This window comes from Vigna radiata, chromosome 8 (assembly GCF_000741045.1).
Source record: "Vigna radiata var. radiata cultivar VC1973A chromosome 8, Vradiata_ver6, whole genome shotgun sequence".
NCBI classification, from domain to species: Eukaryota; Viridiplantae; Streptophyta; class Magnoliopsida; order Fabales; family Fabaceae; genus Vigna; species Vigna radiata.
Window position 1 is genome coordinate 27,055,805 of NC_028358.1, and position 20,462 is coordinate 27,076,266.

Here is a 20,462-nt window from a genome sequence, read left to right on the forward strand (position 1 = left end):
ATGATGAACGATGTGCTGAGAATTTCCTGTGAACTATTATTGAGTATGTTGTCTTGCTGGAATTGAACTTGTTGATGGGGTGAAATGGGTCATACTATTTAATAGGCAATAATTTAAGTGAAACTGGTGCTTTTGAATGGGTTTAAAGGAAGTGAGCAGGTGATTTTGAGCAATTGAGGTATGGGGTGTAAGAGGGTTGTTGGGACAGTTTAGAGGAGTCATTTGAGACTTATTAGAAGTGCCAAAATGGTCAAAAACGCATTCTAAATGGTAAATCAAGAATTAAGTCTCTAGGTTGATAAAATTGAGGTTTTTGGGAGTAAATTGGTGCATAATTACTTTATAATGATGTTAGGAGCACCTAGAACCACTTAGACAAGTTAAATATGTATATACTACGATCTAGGACCATTAAAAGTTAAGGAAACTGTCTAGAATGAGTTTTGGGGAGTTGGGTTGCATAAATCTGAAGAATTTCATTCTACAGATTATGCAGACTCGTTGTGCGAGAGGATTCACACAACAAGTTGCCCTGGCGAGAAGTTCTCTGCCAGGGCATTCGCATAGCGCTATGCGAATAACTCTAGAGGACTCCCCTCTGTTTGTTAATTCGCAAGGCGACAAAAGGGTGTGTGCTATGCGAAAACACCCTGATTTCGCTATGTGCCTGTGTGTGCTATGCGACTAGTTTAGGTGGATTTCACTATTTTCTTCTTCTGTTTGGATTGTTTGATTTACAGGGTGTCAGATATGTTTATATATTTGAATTGTGTGGTTGGAAAGAACATGATTGTAAATTATAATGATGTAATTGAGTATGAATTGGACATCTCAGGGTGAGATGATTGAAAGTGATTGTAGAGGTTTTGTTGTTGTCTTGTATAATTGTATGGAGCTTTGAAATGGTACGTCTATCTCTACACTCAAAGCACTGTTCATGCTCAAATAGAGAAGAACGGTGTGAGTCGTGAGATTAGATGGAGGTCCTCGTTATAGTCTTAGAGTCTAGCTATAGACTGGTATGAGGATTTACCTTGCATAGTGTTAAGAGGGCCAGCTGAACTATGCAAGTGAAAAGACTATCGATAGTTCGACAATTATACAAATCTGGATGATTCGTGTTGAGTACTTGATGCATGGTTAGAATTGTATGTCTTTGACCCTTAATAATTAACATAATGCTACTGGTTGATGATATTGTACGATTATTGTTTGTTTATCTAACTCACCCTTACTTTTGTGTTTGTGTGTTGCTTGTGTATGCTTTTCTTTTGCAATGATCATCCACTTAGATGTGAGCAGATGTTGTTGAGGAGATGCCCCTCGAGCAAGTGCTGGAGGATGATGATGTTGCAGCTTAGTCCCCTTAGGATGTTCTTAATTATGTGATGTATTTTGAAATACTCCTTTATCATTTAAATTTTAAACTTAGACCATTCCATATGACTGTAATCTTACAATTTATCTGCCACTTTACTTTTAACTTTTTTCTTTTATTTAAATGTAGATTACTATATTATATCATGCTTGCTATATAATTCATAGAGCCGTCAAAATGGGTCACAACCCGCGAGCCAACCCGGCCCGTCACGGGTTCGGGCCAGGTTGGGTTTGAAAAATACAACCCACTTATATGCGGGTCAGATTTCAACCCGGCTCATTTAAACCCGGCTCATGCGGGTTGAATCCGTGGTGAGCCGGGTTGACCAACCAACCCAGCTACTTAATTTTATTTTTTTAATTTATTATTTTATTTATGAAACCCTAAAAAATAAAATACTTTCTTCACTCACTGTGTATACCAAAAAAGTAACCCCTGATCTCACAAATCACTTTCACGGTACTAGCTCTCATTTGACGGTGCTCTCACCCTCAATTCATTGAAATTCTTCAAGGAGCAGGTAAAACACTCTTCCTTTTTTCTTTTCTTTTCTCCACATTTTTGTTTTCTCCCTTCTCTTTTTTTTTTTTTCAAAAATCCTATAATGACAAAAATAGGGATTTGTGAATTTTTTTTTTGTTCTGGGCGATTTGAAGACATGAAATGATTTTTTCCTGTTCTGACATGCTTCTATCAGATTTTGTTCATTTTATTTAAGTTGAAAAGCTCTTTTTTATATCTTTGAATTTTGGAAATTATGTTACAGATTAAACTATTAATTTTTTGTTGATGTTGTTGAGTACTCGTTCTTTTTTTTTTCATTAATATTTTTTTATTGATTGTCGGAATTGTTCTGATATTAGGAAAATCTTTATTAGTGAATTTGGAGACAACAAGAACAATGGTCAAGGGTTATAACAAAAACAAAAAATGATGAATATAAGAAACTTATTTGTAGGTTTTTTGTGTTTGTTTTTGAATGAAATTTGGATTATACTGTACTTTTTATTATTATTTTGAATTGTCTTTAACATAATTTTTTGAAAGTGAAAATTGTTTAAATTTAAATTATAGAAAGTGTTGGAAGTCCCACATCGACTAGAGATAAGGCCATTTAAGTGTATATAAGTGGGTGCAAACCTCATCTTACAAGCCGGGTGGGGGTTGAGTTAGGCTTAAACTCCACTTCTAACAGAAAGTTTGTATTTTTTTTTTTATTTTAAAAAAAAAGTAATTAAATGAACTAGTGAGCCAATCCGTTTACCCACCAATCCGTGGTGAGTCGGGCCGGGTTCAAGTTTTTCTAACTCGCTAATAAATGAGTTGGGTTGGATTGATTTACTAAATGACCAACCGTGGTGGACCGGACCAGGTCGAGCCGGATTACCCATTTTGACAGATCTAATAATTGAGATGTAACAAATATCCTATTAAGTTACATATTCTCTAAATCATATTTTAACTAGACACATTATCACGTGCTCTTACACATAAGACGTTATGTATATTTTTCCTTTATATATATTTTTTTATCTAAACTGATTTAAGTATTTAAATTCTTTGACAATATCATTCTAAAAAGATGGTATAGACAATGAATGGACAATGAAAAAATGTGATAAAACTGAAAGAGTAACGCACTTTTTAAGAGAAAATCAATTTTATTTTTATACAATATTAAATCTATATATGTAAAAAAAAAACACTTATCCTACTTTATTTTTACATTAATAATAGGGTTAAATATGTTTTTAGTCCCTATATTTTGGAACGATTTTGGTTTTAGTCCATTTTCGAACTATGGTACAATTTAGTCCTTCAACTTTAGAAAACTGGTTTTAGTTCTTTTTACCAATTTTTTTTAACTTTATTTGTTGTTTCAAAATCCAAATGCTATAATGAAACGTGTTTGAAACAATAAATAAAGTTAAAAAAAATTGGTAAAAAAGACTAAAACCAGAGTTTTCTAAAGTTGAAGAACTAAATTGTACCATAGTTCAACAATGGATTAAAACCAAAATCGCTCCAAATTATAGAGACTAAAAACATATTTAACCCTTAATAATATCTATACAAATTCTTTTTTTTTTACATTTATTTTTCAATTTTACCTTTTTAAATATTTTTTAAATTAAAATGATTATTCTTTCAATATTATCTTAAGTAGCAATTTTTTAAAATTTAACCATTTTTTTTATGTATCCACTTTTTTAAATTGAACTATTTTTAATTAAAAAATATGTACAAATTAAATAAAAACTACTTAAATTATAACAAATATTTATACTTAATTTTATAATTATAATAATAACAACAATAATAATTTTATTAGCATTTTAATAATAATTTCATTAATATTCTTCCAAGACTTTTGCAAAAACATCTAGCTATACTTGGAAAATCATTGATGTAGACACTAAATTTTTATCTATACCTTGTAAATTTATAAGACAATATGTTCAAGAAAGAGATAAAAACAAAAAAAGAAAAAAATTTTAATGAAAGATATGTATGTATCATTGTCATAAAACTCCCCAAAAAAAGACATAATACTAAACAAAGGAATCTAATTTTCCTGGAGAAGGATATTGAAGCTGCAATGCATGTCCTTTTCAAGAGAAAATGAGTTAAAATAATGAAGAAAAAAGATCTTAAGACAAAGTGCATCATGCGATAAACCACCGAAAGAAACTAACTTCCATGTCTGAAGGATGAGAAAACATATCCTTTGTCAGAGGATGAGTCAGTAGTAGTATTAGTACAATACAAACACAAATTGGTATGTTACCACAATTGGGGAAGTTGGAGGTGTCATGGTCAAGCGTTTTGACATTCATTTTCAATTTCACAAATGACAGCCTGTAACCTTATTTTGACTTCTGCCATGTGTCTTTTCTTCCTTATTTATTCATAAGGCTTTCCTTGTGTTTGTGTTTATGTTTGTGTGGCATTGGAATAACATAAATTACCATCACTTCTCTTCCTCCTCTGTAACTCCTTTGTTCCCTAAACCAAAACCCTCATTCTAATCTCTCTGCTCTCAGTTAATCAAATTCTCAATCTTTTATATCTATCTCTAATCAATTTTCTGATCTGGAAAATTAAACAGGTCAAGAAGAAAGGGAGAGGGTGTACTCTATTGTACTATACTATAAGATTCAAGGGGTCCGGAGGAAGTCCGGGCCCACCACCACAGTTGCTGAATCTTAGGGTTCTTGTCTTTTTCTCTCTGATCCTCTAATTCTTGAGAAATTGATGGGGTCGAAACCGTGGCTTTACCCTGCTTCCACCTATAGAACTTTGGAAACTTTCTGGGATACCGATGAGGACGCGCCTGGTCCTCGTTGTGGACACACCCTCACTGCAGTTGCTGCCACCAAGACGCAGGGTCCCCGTTTGATCCTGTTTGGCGGCGCCACTGCCATTGAAGGAGGATCTTCCTCCGCTCCTGGCATTAGTAAGTTTCTTCATAAACACTCTATTTGCTTTCTTTTCCGATTTTGGTGGTCTGAATTTCCGTGTTTTACCTGGCAGGGTTAGCTGGAGTCACAAATACCGTTCATTCATATGACGTGCAAACTAGAAAATGGACTAGGTGAGTTGATTCCACAATTTCACAATTCTTAATTTTTCTGAATTCAGCTCATTTGTGTGTGTTTTCAGTTTCTTTTTTTTTTTTTTTTTTTAAAATAAGATTAATGATTGATGAAGTGGTACTAAAGTAATGATTTTTCTGCTGTGAGTATTTAGTCTTAAACCGGCCGGGGAGCCACCTTCTCCTAGAGCTGCTCATGCAGCTGCTGCAGTTGGTACCATGGTTGTTTTTCAGGTGATTGTCAGAATTGGGATTGATAATGAGGATTGAGATTCATCTTCTTGACTAGTCTAGCCATCTTAACATTTGTTTGACTGATTCCGCTTGGGTAGGGTGGGATAGGACCAGCTGGGCATTCTACCGATGATCTCTATGTGCTTGACTTGACCAACGATAAATACAAATGGCACAGGTGATATTGGTTGTAAATAGATTTTTATTTTTCCCTACATCTAGAATTTTGATAAAATCAAGCAATTAGTCAATGTTGCAATTGATTTAATTGTAGGGTTGTGGTACAAGGGCAAGGACCCGGACCTCGTTATGGCCATGTAATGGATTTGGTTGCTCAGAGATACCTAGTAACTGTCAGTGGAAATGATGGTGAGACAAATTTAATACTGGGTTGTCCTTTTTCAAATTTTTGTAATAAAACTGTGGTGAATATTTTAGTTGTTGAAAATAAAACAAGATATGAAGCATAGACTTTATTGATGGAACAAGTGAATTGGCAAAATTATAGAGCATAGACATACGGTATTTTTTTTAATTTCAGTTTGGAACCTTCAAATTGTGTTTTGGGCAAAAGCTGCCTGAGACAAGCTTATACTTGGACAAGCTTGTACTTGGACAAACATATACGTGGACTGTGACTTGGAACTTCCCAATGGGAACCCAATCACAATTGTGAATGCCTTGTGCTTTAGTTCCTTGTGGGTCTAGGTTTTCCACACTTCAATAGGCTGAATGTCTGCAAGAAAATTAAGCAAAGTCACAATATAATCTATGAATAATTGGCGCTTTAAAGTTTGAATCTCTTTTATTCAGTTCTTATTCATAATAACTTCATCTTATTTTAATTCAAAATTTTGAATATAAATACAGCTTAATTGGTAGTGGATATTTGTCGAAGTTGTTTCCCTTTGGCACTCATATGGTACTTCTGTCTGGATATAGAATGCTTTCCTTTGTTACTCCTGCGATGAAAGTGTATGTTGTTTGTATTGTGCTACATAACAAATAATTTAATTTTTTACACCATATGTCAGGGAAAAGAGTTGTATCTGACGCTTGGGTTTTGGATACTGCTCAAAAACCTTATGTGTGGCAGAAGTTGAATCCAGAAGGTGACAGACCTTCTGCAAGAATGTAAGTGTATCTGTCATCCTGGCTAAAGAAGTCTTAACTGTCTGCATTGTTTCTACACATATGGATGTATTGAATCTTTTCACTATTCTACCTCAATGTATAGGTACGCAACTGCTAGTGCCCGCTCAGATGGAATGTTTTTACTCTGTGGTGGAAGAGACTCTTCTGGAGCTGTATGACTGATCACATTCCTTTAATCAGATGATCATATTCTGCTGCTTTTAGAAAACTTAATGTGCTAATCTATCATACCTTAATTTTCAACATTCCATTTGCATTAAGTTGTAGTGTACTGTGACAAGTAATTATATGAAAGCAGAAAAGTGTACTTTGTTATGGTATTGTTCTGACTTCTGAATCTTCTTCTGGCCAATTTATGAAATATAATGGCATATATTGTATTTGTCTTTTGTAGCCACTAGCAGATGCCTATGGACTGCTCATGCATAGGAATGGCCAGTGGGAATGGACCCTTGCACCTGGAGTTTCCCCTTCGCCAAGGTATCAACATGCCGCGGTAAGTGAGAGATTCCTATTGTAAATTTCTTATATGGTCTTCTGTGAGTTTCTTATATGAAGTTTTTCTTCACTAAGATTCCTTTGTATCTTTCACTTTATTATTTTGAATGATTTAATGTCTTAAGCTTTATTCTTGACTATTCATGCACAGTAAGCTTCTCTTATTCTCAGATTAAAGCTTATTTGGTGTACATGTATGTGCCCAGACCCTGGTGGTAATAATTGGTCTTACTTTGGTCTAATGATTAAAAAGCTTCAAGTTTCATTGTGGGGTTCCACTTTATACCATAGTAGTAATTGTGTGCTGTAGCGGCATTGTGGAACATTATGGTTATGGGTTGCCACCCATCGCGTTACAACTTGCTGTTGTGCCTGGAGTTTCACGAGCCATGGTTGATACTGCAGCCTTGCAATTACTATTGCATGATAGACTAAATTCCCCCTTTAGCGCCTTCAAACATTGTTGTTTGGTGCTGTTTGTAGGAGGGGGGATATATTGTTATTTCCCCAGCCCCCTTATTTTCACATTCTCACGTTTTGGAAGGCTAAAAAACAATTGTATCTTCTCTCTTTGATGCAAACCGTCTGACTTTGTGCTCTCAGCTGCATTTACGGCCAGCTCATGGTACTCAACAACATTTGCAACCAATCCATACTGTATGGAACTGGTTTAGTCCTCCCTGGGACTTGTACGGTCTATTAAGTCTAAGAAGGATTGGAACCAAGAACTCAACCAAGAAATGCCATTGAGTGTCTTGGCCAAGCTCGGGAAGGACATAAACAAAAGTAAAAAGAAGATCAAATGGACAAGGTAAAAGATGGAAAAAGAACACACCACCTTGAAAGACTTCAAGGATAAGTGCATTATTGATTCGCCACTTGAAGGAACTCCTTAATATACAAAGCTAAGCTACGATTACCAAACTTTGAAGACACTTGAAAATCTCACAGAAACTCTAGTTCACATTTAGCCCAAATACATGACGGAGCTTTTTGTTTGTAGCATAGGATGAGGTGTGTTCAAGAAGTAAAGAGGGAAACAAAAACAAACAATTAAATGAGTTGTCCAAAAAAATCAACATGCACAGAATCTTAGGAAGTTGCAGCTTCCTTGTCTCGTGTGATAATGAGGTAGTTAGGTGCACAAACCAACTCTAACTGCTAGTAGTTTGAATTAGTTTATGACATTTAAACTCCTTGTTCTAGAACATTTTTTAGAAAATTTTAGAATCTTCCGAATTTTATTCCTGAGCTCTCCAAACTCCTTCTCTAACTTCTTCGTTCAAATGCTTGATGCTCTTCTGATGTCATTGTTGTCAAGAATTTTTGCAAACCATTCTCTGGTCTCAACTCTGTTCACATTCTTTGGGGTCTGTTCTGTTCTCATGAAAGAAGATTTTATGTTTTGTCTTATATTCCTTATTTCATTCTTTTGTTGTGATATGCAACCTTATGCTGGTCTTTCTTTTTGTCATTTTTTATTACTTGACAATTGTTATCAACATTGTTTTAAGCTTAAAATTAAGGCTTTTAATTTTTAGTTATGAATATACCTTTAATTATGGTTAATTTTTTATTGTTAGCATTCATGCATATGTTATATAAGTTATTTCATTTATATATGAAAAATTAGTAGTGGCCATCCAGCTATGGGGGTTTCAGGGTCAACTACTCTGTCACCACCCAGGATTGATAACTAGGCTTTATACATCATATCCACTTCAAAGGTATCTTTCGTACATAATACCTAAAATAAAAGTTTTAAGCCATTTAGCTCACGTAGTCCAACGTGCTAATAAGCTATTTGTGGTTTATAACACAAAATAGGAGAAACTAGATAGATACTAGTGGTTGAGAAAAAAATAATGGTATTTGGGAAAATATACTGTCTGGAAATATTATTCTATTGCTCACACGTGTTTTCTCAAATTCTGTTTTACTTCTTCAAAAGTTGAATGTTTAGCTTACTTTTCTTTGTTTATCATCATTTTGTCTTCATACAATAAATAGAGACTGAAATTTTAAAAGAATCTAAAGTGAATTTTTCTCTTTCCTATTTAATTCTATATTCTTCAACAAGTGTTTTGATATAGTTGTTGGATCAAAACAACATCACTGCCGTAGAAGTGGTGTAAAATTTCTCTACTTCGAAACTGATGTCAATTGATCTTGACCAACTTATTCCTTTTGTTGAAATTTTTGGTATCTTGGTAGATAAGTAGGAAAAAACAGATTATTCTGACCAACATGAAATCAGTATTGTTCTGAAAGATGTGATAGCAAAGATAAAGTACTAAGCTCTAGTAGAAGACTCCTAATCCTAATTTAATATATATGGAATTAATAAGAGATCGTCTAAGAATCTTTGAAGGCCAAAATATTCTATGAATAATCACGTGATATATGGAGATATCATTTGGATGGTCTAACACCTCTGAAGATTGTGTTTTGATTGTATGTGACATTGCATTTTATCAGGTTTTTGTTGGTGCACGATTACATGTTACGGGAGGTGTTCTTAGGGGTGGACGGTCCGTGGAAGGTGAAGCATCCATTGCAGGTAACTTGCCTTTCTATCTTATTACCAATTATTTTATTGTATACTTCTCGTCGCATTTTTTATTTTGCTATTTCACCCCTTCACTCCATGCCTATGTTTTCTTTTCTTGCTTTGACAGTATTGGACACTGCTGCTGGGGTTTGGTTGGACAGAAATGGCATTGTATCCTCCTCACGCTCAAACAAAGGTCATGATTATGACCCTTCTTTGGAGCTTATGCGTCGTTGTCGCCATGCAGCAGCAGCTGTTAGTACTCATATATTTATCTATGGTGGGCTAAGAGGAGGTAAGAACTAAGTACTTGCATTATGAGAGATGCTGTTGTAATTGTAGACTTGAGAGATTATTTGAACTTGAAAAACTGAATGAGGCATATTGAATTCGTTATTTCAAAAACAGTGAAGCTTACAAGAATAGATAGAATCTTTCTTGTGTTTATTATAATTGAATTAATCTTTATGAATTTTAATTACAATTGAATTAATCTTTATGAATTACACAACAAAGGTGCCATTGTTGGAAGTCCCACATTACTTGCCTCTATTATGAGGGTGTGTTTTATACACCTGCAACCAACTGTGCATAATGCCAATTCATTTCAAAATGGAATTTAATAGGAGAATTGGAGTGTATTACATCCACTTTTTGCATGGTTTGTTGATGGAATCTGTCATTTTTTGTGTTGTATCAATTGATCTAGTTTTCTATGGAGGGGAGTGGGGGCTGTAGAATCTTCCACACTGCTAACCTCAATTATTATGGTGTGGTTTATGTACCTATTGACAATTTCCCTAATGCCAATTGGATTTAAGAGGGAATCGAATATAATATTAGAGCCTTCAACCCAACTTTAATTTTCCATTGTTTGTGGAGGGGATCTTTCTCATCTTTTCTCATGTATTGCTTGGTCTCTAACGGCAGCTATGGTGGTGGGGTTTTGGAAAGTCGCACATCACCCACCTCAATTGTTAGGGCGTGGTTAATATACTTGTGTACCAATTGACTTATTGCCAATTGAATTTATGAGGAGTCTACTACTTCTTATGAGAGCCCATGATCCATATCCATAGTTTCTGTGGTCTGTGGAGGTGATCTTTGTCATTTTTGTGGTGTTTCACATGGTCTAGTAGGTAGTTGTAGTGGAGTGTTGGAGAACACACATTGCCTGTCTCAATTATTAGGGTGGGGTTTATTTACATGTTGGGAATTTTCACTTCTTGCTAAAATGATGGAAAGCCAAAAATCCACTGTATCATATACGGGATAGCATTGCAGCAAATAGAGATTGAAATATATGACATTATTGCTCTCTAGTTTGCTCCGTTTTCTTATTTCTATTTTTAGTTTGTTGAAGTTTGAATGTGGTCTTACAATTGCCAAAATATGTGCAATGTGGCATTTTTGGTCTGTTCTGTCTTTGACTTATGTTAACATACTCGTGGAAAATGGACACATCACTGTCAAGCTTACATCATAGTGAAAAACAGATGGAAACCCTCTCTGCATATATTAGGCAATTAGAGGATGACCCGAACCTTTTGATAATTGAGCAACCAAACTTAACAAATTAAAAAGTGGGGGGATTAAATTTAACCTATGTTATATATAAATATATATGTATAAAAAATTGAGTTGTGTGCTAATAGAAAGCAAAAATATTGACATAATATTAACTCAGATGTTCTATTCGCTAGAGACTCGCCAAAGATGACTAGAGGTTGCATGGGGAGGTGAACAAGAGCTGACAGAGGAGTGGATGATTCCTTCCTTTATCCTTGCTTGAAGCCATGAACAGAGGTATATGTACGGGAGAAGTTTAACAGGTTTTAAGTGAGTGGGGGGAGTGAGATAATGGGACCGAGTATGGGAAATAAGTTATGCAGTCCCACATCCATCTCTCAATTGTGACACCATATATGTGTGCAACCATTACACCCATAGAGGCCACAATTATCGTTCTGGTGCAAGGTGCACTGCAGCAGAGTTGTGATTGTGGATCTAAGGAATTCTGCAGCGTAATAGTGCTGTTATGACAGCTATTTACAGCATTGATTTTAAGATGAAATCTAACATCATCAAAGCAGTCTGCCGTACAAATATACGGATTAAATATATTGGCTGATTTGTGGACTCTAGCTCTTTGTGCTTTCTTAGCAAGAATATGTAGGATCCTCGGGTTACTTTAAGTCCTACCTGTTTGACTGTAATTAAATTGATACAAATTTGCTTAACTAATTTCTAGTCTGTGTTCAATGACTTTAGTCATATAACAATTTTTGATTTCCATATTATTATCATAGCAAGAAAAATAGTTTGTCTAGCATGGTCTTATAGTTAGCCATCACAAAATAGGTTTTCCCGCTTGTGCTGGTTTGCCGAAAAATGATTGTGTTCTTTTGAAAATATTTTAGCATAATTATTTTTCTTAACCTTTGTTGCTCACTTGCTCTTTTATATCCTTTTTCTGGAAATATTTTGACTGCATTGTTGACATTAGGGCTACAGATTATAATGCCTCGAGTTGATTAATTGTCAGTTATCAATAGTTAGGTAGAACCAAAAAAATGCCTATGAAGTAGCTAAAGTGTTACAATACTCCAATAATGTGTTATGGCGTGCAAGTGTTGTGATCATTTACAATTTATTTGTCTTAACACTAATGTTTCTTATATGTTAAAAAAAAATTATTTGTTTATCAATACTAATAGAAACATGTTATCCTGTGCAGATATATTACTAGACGATTTCTTAGTAGCTGAAAATTCACCTTTGCAGTCTGACATTAATTCTCCTGACAGAGCTTCATCTGTTACAAGCTCCAAACCAAGTCAATCTAACTTAAATTATAATGTAACAACGCCAAAGTTGGATGGTGGACCAGACATTCTTTCATCTAGTGGCTTCGGGTATATCATTTATTGCTTCCTTCTTTATAAGCTCAACGCATCTACTTCACTGTTCTTATGCTCAGGCTATTTCAGTTTTATGACAACTTGATGTGTTCATTTTATCAGCATGGACAGAAATTCATTGGAGAAACTGAGGGAAGCATCAGCTGCTGAAGCTGAGGCAGCGACTGCTGTCTGGCAAGCTGTGCAGGCCATATCCAGTAGTCCTGCTGAAGAAACATCTGCGTCAGATGAAAACTCACAAGCTGCCGAAACCGTTTCAGATGGAAGTGACACAGAGGGAGATGTTCGCCTTCATCCTAGAGCTGTATGTGTTTGGAATCCTTCTTTAAAACTGATAATGTTCCTCTCAACCGATAGAACTACGAAAAGTACAACTGGAAACAAGACTGTCTTGTAAATCTTTATTGCTTTATTTCCAATTCTGCACCTGATAGGAATCCGGAAATAGTTAGGCCCAAACCCAAAATATCTAAGGTGTATGTTAGACAAAGAAAGAAGGGCAAAGTAGGGGATCAAAGTGGCAAGAGAGAGAATGAGAAGAATTCCATGTAACAAACTGCTCAGCTGGCACATTAGGAGAGGAGAAATTCTGTTATGTGGGTATAAGGAGTGGAAGGAGAGTGGGGGGAACGGGGGGCTGGAATTGGCTGGGAATTGGGAGAGACTAGACACTCTCTAACTGTCTAGGAATACTTTTTTCTTGCTTACAGATCTGTATTTCTCTTCCTGAGACATGCATTCTGTTTTTCTTTAATAATAAAGTGAATATTCAGCTATAGTGTCCTTTCTTATTTCTGGTATCTATCGGCACCTAACAATGTAATAGGCATAAAAATGGCTTAGAATGTTACAACATATTTTGCCCATAGGTTGTTTGAGAGAACCTCACTCTCCACAATAATCCTGAACTTTTCCTTCCCAGAAAAAACTCTCTGCTCACCTCCTAATAAGACTATTTATAATAATCTGTTACAGTTATGTAATTACAACTGTACTAACTACTTTGTTTTTTCCTTCTTTTATAAACTGTACCAAACCTATCATCAAGCATCTAAAATCATGTACATCTATTACAGGTTGTAGTTGCAAAGGAGGCTGTTGGTAACCTGGGTGGAATGGTGAGGCAATTATCGCTAGATCAATTTGAAAATGAAAGTAGACGCATGATTCCCATAAATAATGATTTGCCATATCCTACAAAGAAGTTCACCAGGCAGAAATCTCCTCAGGGATTACATAAAAAGGCAAGCATTATTTTGATTTTTTATTCTGCTTTGTTTATAGTGCTTGACATAGATTGCCTAGTCCCTACCCACTTAGTTACCATATTGCTATATTAGACAATCTCTTATTACTGCCAGCCAATCGAAAAAGAAAAAAGAAAGACAATCTCTTATTTTTGTTTTCTTCTTGCCAGATAATTTCAACTTTGCTTAGGCCTCGCAACTGGAAAGCTCCTGCAAACAGGCGGTTCTTCTTGGATTCTTATGAAGTGGGTGAACTTTGCTATGCAGCCGAGCAAATATTTATGCATGAACCAACTGTTCTTCAGCTTAAAGCTCCTGTTAAAGTATTTGGTGATCTTCATGGTCAGTTTGGTGATTTGATGCGGCTATTTGATGAATATGGATTTCCTTCTACTGCAGGAGACATTACGTAAGTTTGTTACAAATATAGGTGGTATAATGACATTGGTCATGTATCAAAATAGCTAAGTATAGGTAGAGTATAAACCAAATCTTCTCTGGCCACTTCCTGCGATATCTATCATGTAATCCTTCATCTTATTACTTTGCAGTCATCGGAACTTAGTTCCATCATTTTGATAATGAACTAGCTTGTTTTAAAGGTCAACCATGCATATTAAGTTTTAAAATAATGGGTTGTCCTCGGCAAGCACATCACCACATTCTTTTTCAAGAGTATTTGTTCGTGTGTAAAAGCTTTTTGAAGCTTATATGTTAGCTACAGTTAAGATCTTAAGGGATAATATTCTGCACTAGTAACGGTGGTTCATTCTTTTGAAATCAGTTTAAGACAAATTAACTCTTAAAAACATACCTTTGCGTGTTGGTAAGGTTGCTTTTTGTGATGTGGAAGTCACAGTTTCAAATCTCAGTAAAGATTTCTCTGCTTTTTGGGATAAGATTGCTGACATTTGTTCTCCCCTGGCCCCACTCACTCAGTGGGAGCCTTGAACTTTGGGTTGTCTGTCTTTGCTTGTGAATTTCTCTTCTTCTCAATGGTTTGTTGTATTTAATTATTAACTCTTCACTGTTTAACAACTGCCAAGTCCAAAAGCCATGTCTAGACATGTTTACTATACTTACGATTTAATGTCATTTGAAGTAAAATGTGCCAACTGATGGTTGGGAATTAATATGTGCTATATTTTCCTAAAAGAATTGGTTAATCTGAGACTGCTTTGGTTTTTTTTTTTTTTTTTTCTGTGTTAACTTAATAATACATTTCTTCTAGTCAACACCCAAGTTAGATTTTTTTTGAAGCCATTTTTGTCATGCCATGCTTCTTTGTACCAATATTTTGGAATTAGCTAACCAGTGTAATGTTTCAGCTATATTGACTACCTGTTTTTGGGAGATTACGTTGATCGAGGACAGCACAGCTTGGAAACCATTACCTTACTACTTGCTCTTAAGGCAGGCTACTATTTAATTTTACGTTGTTTATCTGGTATTATTGTATTTGGCTTTCTTTGTGTTTGTAATTGACTACTGACGTTCTTCTTCTTATGTAGATTGAATATCCTGATAATGTTCACTTGATACGAGGAAATCACGAAGCTGCTGACATAAATGCATTGTTTGGTTTTCGTATTGAGTGCATTGAAAGAATGGTACAGACTTAAAGAACTTGTATTCATTCAATTTTTTGATTCAACTCTGCAACTGACTACGTTATTTTAGGGTGAAAATGATGGTATATGGGCATGGACACGATTCAATCAACTTTTTAACTATCTTCCATTAGCTGCTCTTATTGAAAAGAAAATTATCTGTATGCATGGTGGCATAGGAAGGTCTATCAATTCAGTAGAACAAATAGAGAAGCTTGAAAGACCCATAACAATGGATGCAGGATCTATTATTTTAATGGACCTTCTATGGTATCTCTTCTTTGTTTATCCATCTATTTTTGTCACGTGGCTTCTTGTTATATTTGCACCCCCACTCCCAATCTTTTCATTGAGGTTGATCCTTAATGCAACAGTTAGGGAACGTTTATCCTCCCCCAACCCCACTTGTTGGGCGTGATGTGCCTTGGGTCCCCTTTTTCTGTTCTGTTTTTGTTACAATTTCTATGGGTTTGTGTAGGTCTGATCCCACAGAAAATGACAGTGTAGAGGGTTTGAGACCAAATGCTAGAGGCCCAGGGCTTGTCACTTTTGGTGTAAGTGTATATGTTATCTTTATTTGTCAATTTTCGAATCCCACCTCCCTTAGGTTATGATGTATGAAAATGTATCCTCATGTTTGCAGCTAAGATTACAAGCTACTGTATGAATGGTGTGATCCTAGTTGATGATTTATCTTTTGAATTTAAATTTCCACCATTTGATTACATAGCCCTAGGGGGCCTACTGATTTGTTGCATCTCTGGAAACTAATTTTAATATTACTTTCTATTTATATTAGTAATTAAGACACCATTTGAACTGCAGAAGTATTATGAAATATTAATAACTATTGTTTTGGACCCAATTAACTCATTATAATTTTTACAATGGAATACTATGCAATGGTGGGCATGCCTGAAAGTTCTTGCTATTTAAATGAGAAGCTGACCTATTATTACTTTTGTTATTTTATGCAGCCTGATCGCGTCACAGACTTCTGCAAGAAAAATAAATTACAGCTCATTATAAGGGCCCATGAATGTGTCATGGATGGTTTTGAACGATTTGCCCAGGGACAACTAATCACCCTTTTTTCTGCTACTAATTATTGTGGTAAGCATAATTTCTCAGGTGCTTTCTAGTTTGCATCTTACAGCATTTGTATCTTAATGATGTGTGCCGTTTAGGAACTGCAAACAATGCGGGAGCTATACTGGTAGTTGGCAGGGGTTTGGTTGTGGTTCCAAAATTAATTCATCCTTTACCACCTCCCCTTCAGTCTCCTGAAACTTCTCCCGAGCGTGGTATGGATGAGACATGGATGCAGGTGAGCCCCCTTATGCAGAAAATTATATTGAACATTTGTTATACTGTAATTCTCATTTTTCGTTGCATAATTGCTTGTCAGGAGCTTAATATTCAGAGGCCACCAACTCCTACTAGGGGTAGACCTCAACCAGACCTTGACCGTGGTTCACTAGCATATATATGAGACAGTTCAGGACATGAATAAATACTGCACATTGGGGATTTCTCCTGCCAACCAAATTTTCTGATCTGTATACTTGCCATTGTTGACTGAATACATATTTTGTACTGTATTTCTTGTGTAGTTTCAGAAAAGAAAACTCTCATTAGCATGCAAATAGCTTGAGAGAGTACATTATTTTATGTTAGCCAATTAGAGAATGATTATCGTGTGGAGATTGGGACATGGATAAAGTGGAAGAGATGTTAGGATGTATGACTTAGTGAGGGAATACCCTAAATTGTATCATATAGAAATATTTTTTTCCTCTTTATATAAATGTTCATAACCTTTGGATCAATCGTTTCTCGAGTCTCTGAATTTTTAGCATTTCACGTCCATCAAAGTGGGTGCTGCGGAGGTTTATTAGTAAAAAGAAAAGCCCTCAACAAAAATATTGCTTTTATTCATCACAAGTTTGCTCGAGTACAAGGGAAGAAGGAGAATGAAGGGTAACACGTAAGATAGGATGGGTCTAAGACGAAAGTAACTTAGTGAATTTGGAAGATAAGGATCTCAATCAAGGTAACTTAGTGAACTTCCACAAAGCAATAAGTCACCCTTTAACATTAGGATTGTTACAACAAAGTAATCACTGCCATTTATGAAGAGTTTTAAACTTCCGTAATGGTAATTAATGAAAACCAAGTATATAAGGGTGACTTTTTTAGGTAAAAGGTATCATAAGTTTTTCTATCATAACTGAAGTTATCAGGTATCTTATCACTAATTTAAAGGTCCTGAAAGACTACAAAGATTGGATTTATAGGTTAATAATGATGTCAATACGAGAACAGCTCCTGAAATAAGAGAAAAAGATTAATTATAAAAGAAAATAAAAATATTGAGAAATGAAGTAACGACCTTAAATTAATAGTAAAAATAAAAGATAGAAAAGGAAAAGGATAAGAAATTGACCTTTACCTTTATGCTCTAAGGTGATAGACAATGATTAGAGAAAGAGTGAATGAATGAAGCTTCTAATGGTATCTATAAGAAACGTTTTTGTGTGAAATTCTCTTGAATGATGAATGTCTAAATGTCGTGCCATGAATAATAAAGAAGGTAAACAAAATAAAAAATCTTTTCTTCTCCGATTCACTCTTTGATAAACATTTTAAAGAATACTTTCTTGCTTCCAAGGCTTAAGCCATGGCTTTTCTTATGTAAGTTTTGCAAATTTCTCCATGTATTTGTTTTTTTTTTCTATAAGTATACCTAGTTCAAGTTTACTTTTAAGAAAAATAATTGGTGGATAAGTTAATTAATTTAACTTTTATTTATTTATAGATAACTGATTTAATGTTTTATTTCTATATATATTTTTAATTTTTTTTATAATATATATAGTTTGTCTTTATATTGTGAATGTAATTTTTTAAAAAGTTTTATATTGTTTCCATGTTGTTTTCTTTTTCATAAAATTTTATGTAATAGTAAATGATTGATGAACTTTGGACTAACTCAAATGTCAAATTTCAAAATAAATTACTTTTGATTTATGAGGTTAAGGTTAATAATTCTTTAAACTTTGTTCGTCTAATTCTTTGCACAAATCACTTCTTTACTTTTACTATTTAGTAATAAATGCATATTAAATATAATCGACCTATATTAATACTTTAAAACTGGATTTATAGATTTTGGAATGAACTTTATATTAGTATCAACTTAATTACCTTGATTTAAAATAATTATTCTCAGTCCTAATTTCTATTTAAAATCGACCGCTTAATTCATATTACTCGACCGATTGATTCATTAGGTGTTTTTGAGTGATGAGATCGTTCTATTCTAAATTGGTACAATATAATTACTATTACTAATTAGGTTCAATATATAAAATTAATAATAATTAATTAAGAATAATTTAAAATCTTTATCTAATATATTTATATTTCCATGGTATTCTAAATCATATATTAAATATTTAATTTAACATTTAATATAATTAAGTTTAAATTTTTATAAAACAATAAACTAATTTCATACTCAGCAAAAACAAATTAATTCCATAAACTATCATAAAATCAATTTTATTAAACTAATAACTAATTGAATTTTCTATTAAAACATAGGAAAAGAAGATATCTATTATTTATTATTTATTATCTATTATAATATAAAGAAAGAAAAAGTGTCCTTTTTAATCATTTCAAATTGTTTATTAATTTTTTATTTATATTTATTTTTCCAAGTTTATAAAAGTTATTTTATTTTTCAATGGCCAAATCCATTGTAAAATTGACTAACTAAATTATGTTATTGGTTAATAATTAATGAATTTTATTATGGTTTTATTTCAAGTTATAATAAGAATCCTATTGGTCACTATCTTTGAAAGACCAAAAAGATACAAAGTTGAATGTGTTTTGGACTACTTTTGGTTTTCACATTTAAGTTACAATTAGTCATTAACTCTTCTGTAATTTTGATGGCTAAATTTTAATAAGCTGAACTATTTCCATAAAAAAAATAAAATTGAAGTTTTATTCAGAAATATTAGAGTTTTAATTTTTTTTTATCTTAGTGAGAGTCACTTTCTTAAATTCTTGAGTGATTTAAGAACTCTTGGTTGTATCAAAGGACTTTTCCGTCCTTTGTGTTTTGCTTCTCTTAAAAAGAGTGATTCATTCCTTCACCTTTCATAATTTTGTCCAGGTTTATCTGCTAGTCATAACTTTCATTCTATCTGTCCAAATTAAGTTATTATTGAGCCTAAATTAAACTTCAGAATGTGATTTTTCACTTCGTTTTGGAATAACTCCAATCATAGTTCTATAACTTGAGATATTGAAGTTTCTAAAATAGTATCAACCTTATCACCAATTTTTCAAATTTTCTATAAGGTTCTAACCCTAAAATATAGAAAAAAAACAAATCTAAATCAATTCTTGCGCAAATGGGGTTCACATCAATTGGTTGGATTCACATTAGTATGAGGTTGAGTAGAGTTAAAGCCACTTTATGTCATAAATCTACTGAGTTGTAATTGTTCTATCTTATGTGTGAATGATACGTATGAATATGGTCATTTCATTTTTCATATTGTATGGTGTTAGTGTATGCATTTGAGTATGATTTCTTACCAAGTTATTTTAATTCTATTAAACTCACATACTCATAAAAATGAGATTTAGGTGATGAGAGTTGAAGGAGATTCCTTGTTTGTAAGATTGGTATAAAATAGTGCGATGACTTAAAAGATTGATAAGAACTAACCTTATTATGGTAAGTCAGGCTAAGTGAAACCATGATCCTTATTTTTATATAATCCATTATAAGATTACATGATAGGTCCAGGACTTTATCAGTATATGACACATTTATATACATCTTTACAAATAGAGCCTATAATACATGTTTACTCTTATGAATGCTTAAATTGAGATTATTGTTATAATAATGATGAATTTTCTAATATATTATGCATCTAAAAATTTCACTAACTTATATTTTTTTTTTTTGTTGGTAGGGTGAGGTGATAATAACATACAACAATAGGAGTGTTATGCTTTCCTTATTAGATGATGATTACTCATATATATATATATATATATATATATATATATATATATATATATATATATATATATATAATTACAACAAACATATTAGTTATTAATCAAATTTATCAAATTATTTTAAATAAAAAATAGGTAAAAAAGAAAAAAAAAAATTAGACCTCCGAATTCTTACCAAATTTTCAAAGAGTGGACAAGGAGATAAATGTGAGAAATTG

General features: G+C 33.5%; 1 protein-coding gene across 2 annotated transcripts; it reads left to right on the top strand.

Moving 5' to 3' along the window:
• Nucleotides 1–4,142: 4,142 nt before the first annotated feature.
• Nucleotides 4,143–17,021, top strand: LOC106772176 (serine/threonine-protein phosphatase BSL1). Of its 2 annotated transcripts, none has more exons than XM_014658394.2 (22): nt 4,143–4,160; nt 4,491–4,838; nt 4,916–4,976; nt 5,132–5,210; nt 5,309–5,388; nt 5,485–5,579; nt 6,245–6,344; nt 6,448–6,517; nt 6,760–6,861; nt 9,342–9,423; nt 9,542–9,709; nt 12,152–12,329; nt 12,438–12,639; nt 13,412–13,579; nt 13,753–13,991; nt 14,911–14,995; nt 15,094–15,192; nt 15,263–15,462; nt 15,671–15,746; nt 16,170–16,305; nt 16,380–16,519; nt 16,601–17,021. In XM_014658394.2, exons 2-22 carry the CDS (start codon nt 4,637–4,639, stop codon nt 16,682–16,684), a joined length of 2,646 nt encoding a protein of 881 aa, XP_014513880.1. In that variant the 5' UTR covers nt 4,143–4,160; nt 4,491–4,636; the 3' UTR covers nt 16,685–17,021. The 2 variants fall into 2 exon arrangements, with proteins under 2 accessions (XP_014513880.1, XP_014513879.1); XM_014658393.2 differs by lacking the exon at nt 4,143–4,160 and adding an exon at nt 4,203–4,371.
• Nucleotides 17,022–20,462: the final 3,441 nt, after the last annotated feature.

What these genes read in the sequence shown, in the direction of transcription:
- LOC106772176 (XM_014658394.2), top strand. Translation starts at nt 4,637, where the DNA reads ATGGGGTCGAAACCGTGGCTTTACCCTGCTTCCACCTATAGAACTTTG. An exon ending in ATTTTAATGGACCTTCTATG is followed by an intron (nt 15,463 to 15,670) that starts GTATCTCTTCTT and finishes GGGTTTGTGTAG; the next exon opens with GTCTGATCCCACAGAAAATG. An exon ending in TGGATGAGACATGGATGCAG is followed by an intron (nt 16,520 to 16,600) that starts GTGAGCCCCCTT and finishes ATTGCTTGTCAG; the next exon opens with GAGCTTAATATTCAGAGGCC.